Source organism: Stegodyphus dumicola, chromosome 4, assembly GCF_044657685.1.
Source record: "Stegodyphus dumicola isolate Sdum_Otavi_A_Nest chromosome 4, ASM4465768v1".
NCBI classification, from domain to species: Eukaryota; Metazoa; Arthropoda; class Arachnida; order Araneae; family Eresidae; genus Stegodyphus; species Stegodyphus dumicola.
The window spans coordinates 218,141,002-218,159,925 of NC_140771.1; the positions used below are offsets into that span (position 1 = coordinate 218,141,002).

Below are 18,924 nucleotides of genomic sequence, written 5' to 3' on the forward strand. Positions count from 1 at the left end.
GTTTGACAAAAAACTTTGCTTTGATATTTAGAGTGCTTACTTAACAAATACTTAACTTACATAAACTATACAATAAAAATACTTGGATACTTGTAGAATAAAATTATAGTTCATATAAATGCCTGTCTGGAAAAACATCATGAAATAGAACTTCTTTTGGCTGCAGTGTCAGTTGCCACCTTATCAGAAAAGCTAACCACTAAATTTGATATTGTGCAGTTGGAATATTTCTCCACTCTCGCAGCAGTCGGTTCTCACAATAGTTTTAGCGAAATGGCCAGGCTCACAAATGACATTCTAGTTTATCCTATAAATATTTTTTAGGATTAAGACTGGGGTTCTGAGCTGAGCAATCTATTTCATAAAACAATATGTTACAGCATGTTCAGTATGGATAGAAGGCTGATAATATTCACCCAGAAAGGGTCCCACACAAAAGTGTTACCATAGCATAAATGTTGGCAAATCATCTAAAATTAAATTAGGCCTCCATGCTAATATTTCTTTTTACAGGAACTATAGGTTCAAAGTCAAACTAAAACAAATAAGATCATACTATATTGCTTCCTCCATCAAATTCTAGTGGAAATAAAGCTCTTTTGTAAATGGTCTTCATCTACCATTCTCCAAGCTCAATATGGTCATCAGATTTACAAACACTGTACCAGAAAGTCATTGCTCTGCATAACTTATCATCATTGCTCCAAGTCCAGTTTGCCATGATAAATGACAGTTGACATTAGCTGTGCAAAAGTACAACTTACAGACAGCTATTATCCCATTAAAAGCTGAATTTTGCAACTCTTGATGAATTGTTAGTGTGCTGATTTTAGATACAAAAAAAGCACTACAGAGTTTTTCTGGAGTATTTTCAGTTGATTTCAAGTAGGTTTTGTTTCATTACTCTACAAATAATTATGTGGCTCCTGTCTTTCAAACTATAAGGTAGATCTGACCTTTCATAAACAGATGCAAGTGCTGAAGATTTCCATTTTGCAATATCGTTCAGTTGTTAAATGCGCCACCATTAGCGCTGCCAAAATTTCAAGAACAGGCTCTCTACAGTTCAGGTAATTGATTATTCTCTTTTTCAAACTTACTCAGTTGAAGTTTTCCACCCATTTCATGTTTTAAGGTTTGCTATGCTGCTTTTAAACATGACTATTTGCTTTTGTCATTTGATGAATCTGATACTACTCATTAAGATACTTTTGATTATAGAACTACATTAAAGGCATCTTTACAAAACTTTGCCAATAAAATATTCTGAGTGCACTCTTATTTCATTTACTGAACTAAATCTTTTATTGTAAAACTAGTACTTCAATGAAAAAAACAGATGATTATCACATGGAGCAATATTCCAGAGAGCACAGATGATAAGGCAGAATATCCTAATAAAATGTTAACAATTTGTTTCTAATGCCTAAAATTATATGAGGTCTGATATTAATGCATTAACGGATGACGCCTTGTCTGTTCATTTATGCTAGATCATTGCTTCTTTTAATTTGTCCAGCTGGAAGCAGCATTTCATTGAATTAATTATTTCACTTTCTGGAAGAATTTCATAAATAATTAATCCAATAAAATCAACATTAAAACCTTTTTTTAGGTATCAACTGCTTTTGCTATTGTTGAAATCTTATTATGGGTGAATCAAAAATATTTATAGCTAACAGTCTCATTAAAGATCTAAAATTTATTTGAAGCAATTAATTTTTTTCAAAAAATGGTTTTCTTTCAGGCTAACAAAGAAATAAATTACATATGTAAACGATGCTAAGGAAAAGGCACTCTGTTAAATGATGCACAGTCCACAGAGTGATTAATGCAGTTAAGCTTCATCAGATGACTGTATTGTTGTTCAAGAAATATTTAAAGCATTCATAGTTCATAAACAAAGTAGCACAGATTTTCCTTATAACCTTGATGAGATTGTATTTGTAGTGGATGAGCAACTACCGGATTTTCATCTACTATCTTTGAACATCTTAATCTAAATGTGAACTGTTTAAATTCATTCATCATTCTCAACAAAAGTTCAAATCCCATTTGCTATGCAACTTGCATTGCTGACTTTTTGAAACAGTTGTTCATATATGGGGTCTTTCCGTAGTTCTAGGACTTGATCTTAAGTTCAAGTTTGGAAATGCTATCAGCCAGAGACAAGTCTTGACATGTTTATGCAGCTATCCTGTGCAATATTGTTTAGTCCTATTCAGTTGTTTGATTGAAACAGGCACATTTTTTGTAGCACTGTTTTTGCAATGTGGAAGATGCAAACAACATTCATTTTCTTCTTGCAGAAAGAGAGTGTGAAAACTTCAGAAATGGTTCAATGTCTGTGAAGAATATTCTGTTCCCACATTTGTAAAAACCTTTATGGTGTGTTCAGTTTGAGAGTTTAACCATGCCATAAATAGATGGATTACAGGAATAAGTGTATTGATGAAAATTTGTGAAATAAAAAAACAATACCTAAATTCCTAGTACTCTGGAAATATCCCTTGTATTTAAAGGCATATGTGTCTGTTTCTTAAATGTAAATAACATACATTCTATGATAACTAGACATTGATTAAAAGATGACAATAATTTCTAAGAGACAATATTGCAAGTTTATATAAACACACCAAATAAACCATGTGTGTCACAAAAACAAAAACTTTGGGCCAACCTAATATTTTAAGTATTCATGAAAATATTTGTAATGGTCATAATGAACCTATGGCAGGAATTTTATAGTGGCTAGAGGGAACTCTTTTCCCTACTTCTGTGAGTCCACACAGCAGAATGGGATGTGAAGTCTTCTTTACCTGAGAGCATTAAGCGCTTGTTTAAATACTTATTTTGAATTTTGAATAAGAAAACTTCAATTGATTGAAAAACTTTACACACATTTCAACAAAACTAATTAAGAGAACAAAAATAAATACTGACTGTTTAGATGATAACCTAAAACTTTCTAGGATTGAAAGAAACAAAACTTTAATTGAGAGTATGAGATGGTAACTGAACATTATTTTATTCAGTGTAATTAATTTTGTTTGGCAAAACATATCTCCATACATTTCACATAATTATTGTAAATATGTTAATTTCAGATTTTAAGGAAATCATATTTTTCAGTAAATACAATTGAACATATTTGCAAATCAGCACATACAATCGAAATTTTAGTGAATACAATTGAATTGGGCAAACTTTTTATACTACTTTAAAATTTTAGATGTTTATAGTACCTTTGCCTTACTAAAATTTCTGCTACAAATATTGGAAATTTGATGTCCTTTACACTTTAAAAAACATAATAATATTTAATAGGCAAAAGACAAAGAAAAAACACTCTACCACTAATTTATCTATGGCATCCAATGGCAAGTTATATTTTTTTCTTAAATTACAACGTTCAGCATCTGGAAGAACAGGCAATTTCTTTTTGAGTTCATTAATATTTATTACACTAGATTCGTCTTCTGTTGTGCAAACAAATTCAGAATCATCACAAATTTTAATAGGTGGTAAGTTAGGTTCTGGCATAAAGCGATAGTCTTGAAATGTCCCTTTGTCTCTCATATAAACCGTTTTCCTAGAGATATTTAAAACAAAATTAATTAATAATAGTAATAATAAAAAATCTTGCTTTTAAATAAACTTAAATAATTTTACCATATTTACTCTTCAGTAATAAGCACAAAAATGGAACTGAACCTTTAAAATACAGAACTTTATTCTGCATTACAACTATATCTGAAAATGGATTCTTTAAATACGTTTTCTGTAATGAACAAATAAAAATGAAAGAAGAAAGAAAAGAAGAAAGAGAAAAGATGCATAAAAAAATAAATATTTTTATTTCTGTAAACGCCATCCAATTTTTATCATCAGATAAACATGTCCAGATACTAAAATCTATTACTGCTGTAGCCTTTCTTTCCTAATTTTTTTATTAGGAAGCATTTTTGTCCCCTAACCAAAAACATTTAAATCAAAACAATGGAAAAAAAAACGAAATTCTGAAAAGTTGCAATAATTAAATTAGAACAACATATATAATTATGAGCTAACAAGAAACACTGCATTATAGTAGTACCTTACCAAGATATTATTACAGAAACTGTATGATAGGGATAATAGCCCTTAGCTTTAACCTGCTGCTGGTACTTTTCAACAAGAGCTATAACTAATTAGAAATCTGGAATGTTGGATATTACAGATATGGTTGTCCCCCTATACCTGTAATTTTATACATACACAGTTTATAATGAAACAAAAAGGGGGGTTCTGGTTAAGTTCCTTGCTGCTCCAAAATTCCCTTTGAGTGATAATCAGTTGTAACTTGATAAAATATAGCAGTTCAAATGTGATGTTGAACTTGTTGTTGATGTCATCTAAGAGTAATCATGACCATGAGTGACTGCTTTTACATTACAGTAACCAAATATGCAAGATGAATATGGTCACAGAACTTAATAAGTATTTTCAGTTCAGAAGTCCATCTTCAGATTCATGGTTTTTCCCATACACATTTTGCTTTTTAGCTATATATATAATGATAGCGGTTAAAGATCAATGGTCAGAGAGTACTGAAGTATTGAATCCATTCTTTGTTTACATGCCCACACCTCTCTGTTAAATTTGCCTCCACACTATTTCTAGCATTCTTCCTAATTTCATTAGTGCTGCATTAACTATATATTATTTTCATGGCTTTGTTGGAAAAAGAATGATTTTTATTTCTGTCATCTCTTGAAACAATGCACTGAACTGCACAGGGCAGAAATTGCATTTCTTCATTTCTCACTTATCTTTCTTAGATAAAGCTAAAAAAGCAGAATCTCTTACTTTCATATATGTATGAGAAACAGAGCAAGTACACTACAATATATTGTATATTTTACGGGTTAATTTACACATAAAATATCTAGAAAAACATTATACTGCAACCTTATTTCGTTGAAATTAGAAACTGACGTGAAATCACTAATGCCTATTAAAAGGCTAAAACAGTTTTTTCCACTCCTCAAACAACTTTACATTTGCAGTCTTTAAACAAATTATTACGGCAAATAATATTACACTGTCATAAAACCTATGCTTTAAGTGTCAAACTGGCAGTAAGCCTCTGCTAACCATATGCTAAAAGAAACTGGACAAGAATTAGCAGAAGGACTGCTAGTCATATCAGTAGTATTAATATGATTTATATCATCACATAATATACAACCATCTATATTATGATAATCATATTTTTAAAAAGTTCATAACAAAACATAATTTCTATTTTAAAAATAATTTTTTTAAAGAATGCAATAAAAATGAAAATTGGATTGTATTAGAAGAAAATTTAAAGCACAAACATAGAATGATAAATTAATTTGTCTTGATAGAAAAACAAACTTTTCATCATAGTCATATGCTCTTGTTTCATTTGCAACAAAGCCACCATCTTCCAATACTCCAATCTGCCTGTTTATTTCATAATCTAAACAACAGACAGAAATAAAAATAGAAAACATGCAAAATATCGAATTGTTCACCAGTCATATGTATACTCAAATAACTAATATTAAATTACCTATTGCTCTTGATATAAACCTTACACTGTTGATGTTTTTCACTTCTGTTTTCACTCCCAATGGTTCTCCAACCCAATTTACAGATATATTTGCATCCACTCGAAAAGTGCCCTCTAAATATAAATAGTAAGTTGAATGAATATAATGTAAGTTGAATGAATAGTAAATTGAATGAACATAAATAGTAAGTTAAATGATATTAGTATTACATGATGTCTTTAAAAGTTATTATGTTGCTTTTATTCAAACCTTGATCATAGACATATACTTTCAGTTACAAAAATCCTTAGATTAGAAAAAATATTAAAATCATGGTATTTTTAAATTTTAAAAACCAATTTTGATAAAATTATGAAATCTAGCTTTTTATACAGCTTTCTGTTTCCTATAGTTATATTTATTAAACGTTTACTCACTCTAGGAAAAAAAAAAAAAAAAAAAAAAAAACCTGTATGACAATTTCCCCCTCCTACCCCATTGGCAGGTACTTAGCCAACTTAGGCTTGGCCACTACTAAACCCAAAAGTGGTGGCCACTTTATTGTGGAAGCACCTAACAGGCAGGCCCCCATTATATCCTATAGCAGGATGGACAACTACAGCCATGCCTTCTTTGGTATTCCAACCCCAGCCCTTCAATATTGCTGTAGGCTCCCCTATCTACTATTACCATCTGGGCAGCTGTATGATTGATCAACATATTTAATTTAAAAGTTTGGGATAATGTTCAAGGGTCATGCACAAATTGAAAAGTGAAGAATGTAGACTTGTTTTTAACTAAAAATGAAAACATCAGTTAAAAAAGGTTTCTGATATTAGTAGATTAAGTAAACAGCATTGATTTGCAAACTGACATGAAGCATTTTGATTAATATATTTCCTTTCCAAAATGAAGATATTCACTGAATCTGATAAAAATCTGTATTCTAGGAAACAGCGGCAGGCTAGAAAACAGTGGCTTGCACTTTTCTGAATGTTATAAATTGGCTACATGCCATAATGTTGGCATATAGCTAATTTGTAACATTATCAGGTTCAATGTTCCGTCTTACTTGCTTTGGGAACATGCAAAGACCCTGACTCAGAACAGGGAGCTTACTAAAGCTATGTTCAATAAATGTGGGAAGTAGACAGGATACACAGGAAGGGTATACAAAACCCTTTATTTTTCACTCTTTACAATAATTTCCGTACTTCGGAATACAGAGACCAACTACTTGTGGTCTGAACGTAAGAATATAAAAATATTTAACTAAACTCTAACTTAACTTTGGAATAATAAACAAGGAAGATTGGCCGTATATTAACAGGAAACCGTATGTAGTACAGAGAACTGTTAACACTACAATACGTTTAAAATTATCACGAGGATTAAACCTCTGGCCTGGAAGGCAAACAGCAACTGAGTAAAACTTCTAAGGCAAGCGGCCTGCTTCGACTAACTCCTTCCTCTCTCTCGCTTGGCAAAAAGCCACAACTTAAGTACTTGGCGTTCGCCAGACAAATTTCGCATAAATAAGTTAACGCTTTTAATTCTGGCCGGAAGTAGAAAATAAGAAGTGATAGTAAAGATTTAAAATAAAATAAACGTTAGTAAAACTTAAGATCCTTACAACATTACTTGCATAAATTAAAAGTAATGAATATTTTTAGTCCATGATTTGAGGGGTACAACTACTAGAGCATAATTTTAAAATAATAAATTGTATGTGAATACCAGCATTTAAAAACTTATAACATTTTTGTGTGAAAATGATTTAATTTAGCAAATGTTATACAATTATAAATTAAAGAATGTTACAGAAAATGAAATGAGAACAAAAATGAAACAGAAATATTAACTTTGAATATTCTAATTTTTTTTAACCAATCTCTCATGAAAAGCAAAACGACAGTAAAAATTCCAAATTTTGAAATTAAATATTTCAGTTGATTTTTGTTGTTTGGGAATCAAACCTTTTGTGTTTTATTTTTTAATAATTCATATAAATGATTCCTAAATATAAATACAGGCATTGAAAGCTACAAAATTTACTTTTTAAATTTAAAATGTCAAAACAAAAATTTGCGTCACTTAAAACATTTTTGTAATTGAATATATGTATTGAGTATATAGCTACAACCAACAGCTGCAAAAATAAAGACCATAAAAATTATCGGTACTATTCAGTTTTGAGGGCGTAAAAAAATTGCAGCGAAAATGTATGCGCAAAAGCGCCAAATCTAGGGTACGCGTTGATTTCAGATTGCGTAAGTTTATATAGTTCTATATTTCTTTCAGACGCCATTGACATACTAGTTTAATTTTTAAATCCTTTTTTGATATTCTATGGATTTAACAATTTGGGAATTGCCCATGACGAAAAGTTGGCAATAGGATTTTGGGTAAAGTGCAGAATCACCCACTGCTTGATGCGTTTTTAAGAATTGTATATACTCGGTATCCATGTGCACATCGACCTATTTTCACTTTAAAAAAAAATCCTAGAATTGCACAAAAATGGCACTGCGCACACCCTTGACACTACCTATGTACACATCGACCTATTTTCACTTGAAAAGTAAAAGAAAATTGACAAAAATCAAATTGTTTTTACCCTTGTAAAAAGCAGCAAACAAATAAGTGAAAGATTCTGCACTTTATCGAGAATTTTTTTAAAGAAAAGGCATCATTTATTATAGAAAACTCCATTTGAACAACCAACGAGATGAAATTATGCTTTAGTGACAAGTCGGTAGCGAAATAGCGATGCAGGCATACATTCAGTTACGTTTAGCAATTTTTATATAAATTATAATAATGATCTGAAATAGTTATTTACTCTTATGCTTCCATTCAGTCATGTTTAGCCTTTTTCACATAAATTATAACAATAAAAAAGTATTATATGAAATTAAGCTTTCATCTAAATTAAAACATCAATCTTAGATAGTTATTTATTATTATACTTCCTTTCTTGCCGCAATTACAGAATTCTGTATTAGGGTTGCCGCAATAATTTTTGGCTGCATTGGCATCAACAATAGTTTGGTGATTTTTTACGGCCCTCGAAACCGAATAGTACCAAATTATCTTTATGAACATGGTGTATATACATTGTATTCACAACATTTTTAGTTACATGCACAAATGCAAATATGTCACTCTTCAATTTATATACAACTCCTAAATATGATCTCGAGTTTAAAAATTAAATATCTTATTTTTTTTAACAGAGGTCAAACATTTTGCCATCTGCATTCAAAAATGTGATAATATGAATATTATCTTTATTTAAAGCATTTTTATAATTGGAAGTATATCTCTAGAACCTCTAGTTGGAGAAATAAAGGTTACATTAAAACTTTTACAGATACAGTACACATACAGTGATTCTAAAATATCTGGAAAAAAAGCAAAGGCAGACAGAGGGAACCAAAATATATAGATTTTGTAATGGAATGTGTGTGCAAAAATGTAAATAGGATAAGTTCTAGTTGCTAAGTCTAATTACAAAACCAAAAATAGCAACAATTTCTAAAAAAGCATTAGAAACTTTTACACATGAAATTCAAATATTAATTCTAAGCCTACAGCCTGTCAGATACAAGGAAAAGGAGCCATGTGTTTTTCTAAATTACATTTTATTTAATACATAAGATGATACTTATAATACAATAAATGGCTCTACTCTTATATGCGCCCTGAGATCACCAAATGTTGCAATATGTGTTCTGCGCTGGTGTTTGAAGCGATTAAGTGTTGTATGGCAACCCTTTTGACGTTAAAACTCTTTTGCTGGAGTGGTTCAAATGGTTGTTGGTTCGTGTTGTGCGTGTTTTGAAATGGCCTATGTTGCAACGAGAGATGTGGTTGAAAGAGGGTCTGGGAGATTATTTTTAGTGGCTGTGCATGATAGAAGGAAGGAAATGCTGATGCAGTGTATTAAAGAGGGGATTGAGCCTTATACAACTATTTTTTCGGATGGCTGGAAATCTTACAAGGATTTGGAAAAAGAAGGTTTTGAACATTTATTTGTGAACTATAGTATGAATTTTGTGGATAGCGAGTCTGGCTGTCATATAAATACCATAGAGAATATGTGGCGGCATGTTAAAGTTACGTTCTGCTGTCCGAAGAAGCATCCATTACGGTAAGTGCATTTTATTTTATTGTTTTTATTTTTTAGAATGTTATGTTCATTGTTTTTTTTAACTATGAATTTCTGTTGTTATTAATGTTTTTTGAATTACTTGTAATTTATTTTAGTTTATTTTGTTGATTTGTGCACAATAACTAGATTGTGCAATTCGATGTTTTTTTAAGTTTAAACAGAATGCTGTGTACATGGTACTCTTTGCAATTTATTGTTATGTTAATTTATTAAAGCGAAGTGTGCGTAGTTCATAGATTGCTTCACTGGCTAGATTGTGAGCAATTCGTAGATTTTTTTTTTAAGTTAAAACATATCGCTGTGTACATTGATTCTTGTCAAATATTTTTGGTTAGAAACTTTACGTTTTTGCTATGTAATTTTTTTGTTTTTGTTTCGGATTTTTAGCTTAAATTGTGTGTTCAAAATGTGGTTTTTGCATGTGCGAAAACTGCGTTTTTGGAAACACTTTAGGCTTAAAATTTGAAATGTAGACAAAATTTTAGATAGTAATATGGCACCGTGGAGTTTCTCGCCAAAAATATTTGGCGAGAAATTTGTCGCCAAGCAAAGGCATATATAAGAGTAGTTCCCAATAAATAATACATAGAACTAGGTGAAATATCACGACATTGAACAGGAGCCAAATTAAAAAGAGTAGTAGAAGTATTATAGTAAATAACTCTTAATAACTTAAACAGCAAAATATTAATATATAAATGACCATTTTTTTTCCTAGATATAGTGTACAAATAATCTAATTAACAGAAAGTAGACAACCTTCCAATTCACATGTACAAGTACCAAGTCTGCTTAGAATTAGGATAAGCTCTTTAACTAAAGATGCAGCTTCCAACCCATTTTTGAGAGTTGGGCTAAATACAAGTTCCATGAGTCCTATACCTGTTTAATAATGAAAAAAATAAATAATTCATTTTGTTGATTCTAAAAACATTGTAGACAAAAAATTTAGGTAGTAATATGGCAGTATAAAACTTGTTCAGTATAAAACTGAAAACATCGCAACTATAACACAACATAAAACAATCAATTTGGTGAGATTAGTTACACGATCACATACATGTGAATAATAATACATGTGAAATGTCTTCTTAACTTTTCTCTGTAGATCATTTCTCAGATTATCACATCAGTTTCCTATAATACTTGTCATTTATAGATTATATAACATTGCCTTACAAAGCTCAGTACTTGAAACAATTTCATGTATCAATATACGTGAAATACCTTTTTCAGTATATTCTCTATTAAAGATCTCTTCAATAAAATAAATATTCTTTTAGATCAATCATAGAAAATTATATATATATATGTGTGTGTGTGTGCATCTTTCAATTATGACCATAAATCATAAATAAAAACAAAGCACTGAAAAAGTTACATTGTTTACAATAATATTTGTGATAGAAACTGTTACCAGTTTGTAACTTTCAAGAAGATGGTTTCTACACTATGTAGTCACAAGTGAGGGATGTTATGTTTATTATTTACAACCAGAAACTAAATGAGCTAATAAGAAGAGGCACCATTCCACATCATCTAAGCTCCTTACAATTTGGTTGGTAAAGATCTTGATACTCATTCTGCTCTAGCACTATAAAAGTCCAATTCATCAACATTACAAGTTCAAAGCTGACTGTCAATTGCAATGTAATCTCTACTTCAGAACTTTGTGGAACTTGCAATGTGGTAAAATATCACAGTTTAAACAAAAGTTACTGTTAAAGTACTGAAAAATTAAGGTAATTTTGCAGCATGGTTAATATGCATCCATACAGCTCATACAATAACAGAAAATAAGGACTTGTTAAGTTAGTTACACAACCTTCATACCAGATTTCCATGTAATTATAAGCTGCGTGTTCATTCAATTTTGCATAATATTATAGTGCTCTCTCAGTAAAGCATTTGCTGACAAGAAATTCAATTCAGGCCATGAAATAAAGAAGAGAGCATTTCCTCTCCTGGGAAAAAAAAAAAAAAAAAAAGCTTGCATTCAATCAGAGAACTTTTTTTCCTAATCCAGGTCTCTAATAAAGCAATCTCACACTTGTGCTGAAACCTTACAATAATAATGTTGACAAGTCGTGAATTGTTGTTGTTTCTTATGGCTTCAATTGGAAATCAATCCATTTACATAAGGCTACTTGCCACAAACAAAACATTAAATTCAAAATTATATCATGAAAAAATTAAAAATTTCAGCACTAAAATTAAAAGTCTTTACAATACCAAAAGATTAAATTTCACATTTAAAATATTAACAAAAATCCTAAGTGATTTGAGGTGAAACAACCACGTGTTCAGGGTATAAGATCCCTGGCCACCCAATACAGCTAGAGAGCAACACCACTTTGTTGCAACTTAGGGTCAAGATCCAGATAAACGAGCAAGTGCTGCTTATTCAAAGTGCCTGTTTTTCAAATAGGGCATTGAACAACAGTCAGCATGCCTATTCTGCTAAGATGTTCAGCTAAGCAGCTAAGCACTGGGACCCTGTACCCAGTCTGCTTGCTCTACGTGGTCTGTGATTGAACTCATTCCAGTCATTCCTGATATTCTCGCAGAGTTTACCCTTCGATTTAATTGAGAGTTAGTCACAAAATGTTTTCAGTTACATTTGTGAATATTTTATAATACAAAATATACCATATATCTGAATCAAGAGGATTGGGTTCATGCAATAAATTTGTTCTAATTCCATTATATTCACTTAATAATCAGTTTTCAGTGAAAAGCAATTGTTTCAAACAACCCATTATGTTACTTAATTTAACTAAATACAAATTTATTATCATGTATTTTATTTTGACAATAAATTATACCTTTCAGAATAAAAAAATATAAAAAATGCATAAATGTTTCTATTTTTTAAAGTATGATCAACTTTCAATAAATTCTAATAGTTAATCATCAGGATAATCAAGGAGTTATTTTAGTTCCATAAAGCAATATTAACAAACTGGGAAGTATTTGGACTTTGATCTAGTTGAATACAGAGAGAAGTGTACCACACACTCAATGAAGGTATATAATTATGCTATTAAATCTACAATTATCAACTGATGAAAGTAACCATAAAAGAACTGTTGAACAACATTTTGTCGATCTGACTTCCTAAATAGAAGTATAGCAAACACAGTTGGAATAAAGGTGAGACAAGTGAAGCATTTGCCTCAGGTGAAAGGGGTGGGAAGCTGCAAAAACGCCTTTTAAAAATTATAATTGTTAACTTTCAATTTTGATATGTATTACGAATTATTATTTAGAAATAGCACATTTAAAACAATGAAAAAAGCCCTGTATTCCTCGACATTTTCATATTTGCATGCTTTTTCTTAATAAATTAGCCAAACCAAATCGAAAACTTGACGATAGAAAAATCATTATGATGCATTTTATATAATTTTCAGCTCATTATTATTACTTTATACAAATTCCAAATTTATATAAGACTTATCATTTGATAATGATGTCACTGTAATGAATTGAAAATAATAACCTCTTTAAACAAATTCATTTATAATTTTACATATGTCTACATGGAATTTAATACTGAAATTTAAAAAATGGAATATAAAATCTTGCAATGAAACATTTAAAAAAAAAAAAAAAATTTGCACATTTAATAGACAGATTGAACCCCATTGAATAGGTTGGCTGCATGTATGGTTTCATCATTTCCTCTCATGTAAAGTATGAGCCAGTTTCCTCTAAAATGTCCTCCATGATATCACTTTTAAACAAATAGTTTTTGTATGCTTTGCATATTAAACTAAATGAACATCATAATATAAGGAATATCTCTTTCTTTACAGAAAATGACAGAAATGTGAAAACTTAGCTTTATATAAGTGAATGATTAACAGAACCTGACGAGAAGTGAAAAAAAAATAGGTTAAAAAATCAAATTGTCAAGAATCATTTGATAAAAGGCAAATTTTGTCAACAAAATATTTTTCACAGTAGAAATGAGACATATTTTAATCTCAAAATTAAAACAGAAGTATAAAAAATAAACAAAATAGTTTGAAATTTTCAGATTCATACTGGAAAAAAAATTAATGTCACTGGATTTAAGCATTTTAAAAAAAAAGCAGCTTTTAAATTATAAATGATATATATGCTTCAGATGTCCATCAATAATACCTAGTTTTAAAAACCACTTGGTTTAATCCTAGTATTCGGCGCACACGGGATTTGGCTACTTTTGGCGACTTTTATGATGAGCAGTAAAAACGGGACATATACGATGAGTAGTAAACGGGTATTCAAAGAATAGATATAGTTATACATAATATATAGTGGTTTAATCCTAGTATCCGGTGCACACGGGATTTGGAGACTTTATGATGAGCAGTAAAAATGGGACATGTACGATGAGTAGTAAACAGGTCATTCAAAGAATATATATAGTTATATATTATGTATATAGACACATAGTATATAATGTATAGTATATAGACGTTCTTTGGATCATTTTTGGTGTTGGCGCTAATTTTCAAACTCGCGACGTTCTTTGGATCATTTTTGGTGTTGGCGATAATTTTCAAAATAGCGCCAACGCTGCACTGTATACTAGGATTTTACCTGTATAGTGTATAGTATACTATGACCCGTTAACTACTCATCATATATGTCCCGTTTTCACTGCTCATCATAAAGTCGCCAAAAGTAGTCAAATCCCGTGTGCACCGGATACTAGGATTAAGCCATCATGGTATTCTAAAGCTAATTAAAGGAATGCAGTTTAGTTCAATTATACTTGAATTTGGAAATTATGTTAAGAGTATTTTCAATATTGCCAATCATTTATGTTAGGGTGAAAGAAGCTTTAAAAAACAAAACTTTATAACATCACTGTACAGAATATAAATTAAATAATAAAATAGATTTTGAAAAAATATATATATATATATATATATTATATATATATTAAGAGCACAAAGGAAAAAGTCGGAGCAGTGTCGATGCGTGCTTAGATCCATATTGAAGACGAAGTAATCTGATTGTGTCGTAAACTAATGAATGTGTTGACTTCGTAAATAAAACTTGGCAGTAGAAGCGATTTGAATTCCATTTTTATTTCCAATTGATATTTGTGGCCACAATCACTTGGCACTCTAGTCGTGCCTTTCCACAGAAGATTTACATTTTTGATATTGTTGGGATAGAAAGCAAGCCAGAGAAATCACATCTTAGCACAGTAGCGAGCAAAAGCTGAAGTGCATAGTTATGCAAGATGGAGGCACGCGAAGAGAAAAGTTTTGGTTTTCAAGGACAGTTTCAGTTCCCAATGATTACGTCATCAGAGCTGAGCCTATCATAGAGTATCTAGAAATGACGCAATGCAAAGAAGTTATTACGATTTTAGAATAGAGAGGAAGAATTAATGTTTATAGTTATATTATAATTCTGATTCATACATTTTTATCTTACATATTTCCCCCCTTCAAAAAGAAAAAGGCGTAGCGACAGAGAAGCCTTTTTAAAGAGAAAGAGTTAAAGCACTAGCAAATGTAAAGAAAAAAACATAAATCATAAAATTTTGATTCTATAAAAGTATAATTTATAAATATCAATTTTTTTAAAAATAAATTTTAATTTTTAGAGTCCTATTAAATTTTTCAACATTTCAATCCAAAAGTCTTTTTGTTTGAGAGTTCACATAATCATAATTCTTCAGGGAAAGTTCTTGTTATCGCAGAATATCACAAAATAAACTTTTACACAATCATTACTTATAATTAAATGTAATGCACATAAATATTTATGATACTTATTTCTATACTGATAAATTATATTTTAACAGCATATAATAATAGGAGTAAGCTTCAGAAAATATGGTTTCACCGTTATTATCTTTCATTTGCAATTCCTGATTTTACCAAACTGGAAGCCTCGCAATACTTCTAAACAAACATATCCATCAATAGGGCTGTCCTCTTGAGCTAACCAGTGTGTTCTCTGCACTGGTGGCCCAGGGTGCCTAGACAGTTACTTGAAAAGGCCTCCGTTCTTTGCATTAAGGTAACTGGCCTTTGAGAACTGCATTAATACATTCCATAATAAAAAAATATAATAATAATAATATTAAAAAAATTACAAACACTCATAAAATGAGAGCCTCCAACATTATCTTTCATGAAGAGGGTAAAAGGAACAACTGTACAGAGGTAATAACAGGCCTCTGTTGAAGGAACCAGTACATCCTCAACATACACTATACTTAACATACAATCACCCATAAATTTAACATGCATTTACCATAATTTCATATTACGTATCTGTAATAATTTTACTTATTTTTAACATCTACTTCATTTTTAGAATAATTATAAAATTCGTATTCAAAATTATCAACAAAATTTCAAAAACATAAAAACTTATCTTTATATCCTTCCCTATGAATAATTTAAATAGCTTAAAATTAATTACTTAATTTGCTCACACATAATTATGATAAATTAGAAAAATCAATGAACAAGAATTTCAGATTTTCTCAAAACAAATTGCAGAAATTTTAACCAATGTTGAAATGAAAACTATAGAATTCGCAGCACATTAAATAATTTAGTTCCTGAGCTAGGTTCACACGAATGTAATAATTTTTGAGCTGTTGAAAAAGCGGAAGTGCAAATAATTTTCTGTCGCACATACTTGCAAACACTAATTCAGATCGACCTTGAACTCGCTGTAATGCTGAATTCCTAAACGGTAATTCACTGATGATTTCTTTTTCACTAGGCATTCGAACTTCTCAATTTATCGAGATATTACTTTCAATCTGTAAACACTACGCGTGATTATTTTTTGAAGCACTTGCAGAACACCACAGCAGAAGAATGATCTGTTATTTTTTAAACACTGAAAAAACAAATTTGATGATTCACTTCTTTCACATTATCTTGGATTTATCACAAAACGATGATTTAAAGAGCTGAATTAAATTTTCCATTGAGGTTTCAGGCTGCAGGAAACTATCCTTACCGGCTTAATTGTAATAATAAGAGCACAAAGAAAAAAGTCGGAGCAGTGTCAATGCGTGCTTAGATCCATATTGAAGACGAAGTAATCTGATTGCGTCGTAAACTAATGAATGTGTTGACTTCGTAAATAAAACTTGGCAGTAGAAGCGATTTGAATTCCATTTTTATTTCCAATTGATATTTGTGGCCACAATCACTTGGCACTCTAGTCGTGCCTTTCCACAGAAGATTTACATTTTTGATATTGTTGGGATAGAAAGCAAGCCAGAGAAATCCCATCTTAGCACAGTAGCGAGCAAAAGCTGAAGTGCATAGTTATGCAAGATTGAGGCACGCGAAGAGAAAAGTTTTGGTTTTCAAGGACAGTTACAGTTTCCAATGATTACGTCATCAGAGCTGAGCCGATCATAAGAGTGATCTAGAAATGACGCAATGCAAAAAAGTTATTACGATTTTAGAATAGAGAGGAAGAATTAATGTTTATAGTTATATTATAATTCTGATTCATACATTTTTATCTTACATATATTTATATATGTATATATAATTTATTTCCTAAACAGTATTGATTAATTGATTATATTATCTCCTAAGTTTAATTAAAGTAGAATTATTTTAAAAGTGTGCATCCATACTGGTAAGTTATATTTTGAAAGATGTTTTGAAGTAATTTGAAAGCAAAATGTTAATAATGTTTTAACGGGGATATATATATTGCCCATTTTATTTCATTAAAAGAATGAAAAATTAAATTACAGAAAAAGCTGAATATTAATATACATATATTAATTGCTCTTTTTTATATTAATTTTAGTATATTATTCATATTATTTGAGTACTGTTTGCTGTTTATCAAAAAAGATCCTTTTCAAAATTTTTAATTAAAATTATATAAATTATTACATGCATTAATTATCTAAATACATAAAATTATTATTTGGAACAGCTTTAGTATAGCCCACCTTCAAAGTTTGGCGAATTTCGTTTGGCGCCAAAGCACATGAAATACGTTGTTTTGAAAAATGGTTGCCATCCAGATTTTCGACGAAACTCCGCGTTTAAAAAAATGATTAATCTATGTAGTAGCCATCTTGATAGGTAGCCATCTTGATTTCACCAGAAATCGTGGATAATAGAAATAAGTTTATGACTGTTATACACGGTTTTAAGAGAAAGAAATATTAAGAAATGATTAATAAAAATGATTAAGGTTAAAAGGATGTAATTTTAAAAACAATACCGGAAACCTTTAGCTATTTCACCTTTAATAAATAATTTGGTGTGACGTCACAATGTATTCTCCATGCTACGCGTAATTTGTATTTTCTCTTTAAAAAAAATAATGAATTGTTTATTATTGTAAATCAACATCAAATTCTTTAAATTTACATTTCTGAGCTTAGGCGTAACTGAAAATAAGTATAATAAATTGTTTATATTTAAAATTATCATGATACAGTAAGCGAATTCTACCAGTTATTACAACGATAAAGAACGTCGCAGTCTCTCATACTTGTATTTCATACAGCTTCCATATTTTCAAAGATTTTTAAGCTTTAGCATTTATACAAATAAAAAAAAGTTTTTTTTAATTAATACTCTGGAACATATCAATTTTATCATATTTACAAATTAACGTTTTGCTACGTAACAACATAATCCCTTATATACCAGTAAGTAGACAATTTTAATTATTTTCTAAAAATTTTAAACTTCACATTAATGAAAAACAGGTTCTTAAATTTCTAAATCACATTATATTCTCTGTAGGCAGGCATACTAGAATTCTACACATAAATAAATAAAAAATTTAATTTCTCGCAATGAAAGAAAATATTATAAGAAAATAAATACTACAAATTAGGAACACTAAGCAATGCTTCACATACACACACACACATACAGTGTCTCACAAAAGTGATGGGACACTTGTGCTTTACAAAAGGAAACTGTAGTAAAATAAATTAAAAAAACATGTAAAAATTTTTTGTGGGTGTTTCCTACTTAAATTTAGTAACAATTACTACATAACATACATGTTCTCAAAATATTAAAATATCAATTTAATAAAAATACAATTGTTTAGAACGGAGCAAAAAATGGCTGACATAAGTGATGGGACACTTACTTTTCCATCAAATATTTATCCAAAAATTTTACTTTATAAAAGGTTTTAATATTTTGTTGGATTTCCTTTTAC

The 18,924-nt window shown here is 30.0% G+C and overlaps 1 protein-coding gene across 1 annotated transcript in view; it reads right to left on the bottom strand.

Moving 5' to 3' along the window:
• GatB (glutamyl-tRNA(Gln) amidotransferase subunit B, mitochondrial) overlaps window positions 1-18,924 on the bottom strand; it is a 47,284-nt gene that overhangs the window by 16,011 nt on the left and 12,349 nt on the right. Inside the window, exons 5-8 of the mRNA XM_085815989.1 lie at window positions 10,495-10,616; window positions 5,582-5,695; window positions 5,404-5,488; window positions 3,355-3,592 (exon numbers count right to left, since the gene is read on the bottom strand). Coding sequence (XP_085672115.1) covers window positions 3,355-3,592; window positions 5,404-5,488; window positions 5,582-5,695; window positions 10,495-10,616 — 559 coding nt within the window. The remainder of the gene's footprint in view (window positions 1-3,354; window positions 3,593-5,403; window positions 5,489-5,581; window positions 5,696-10,494; window positions 10,617-18,924) is intronic.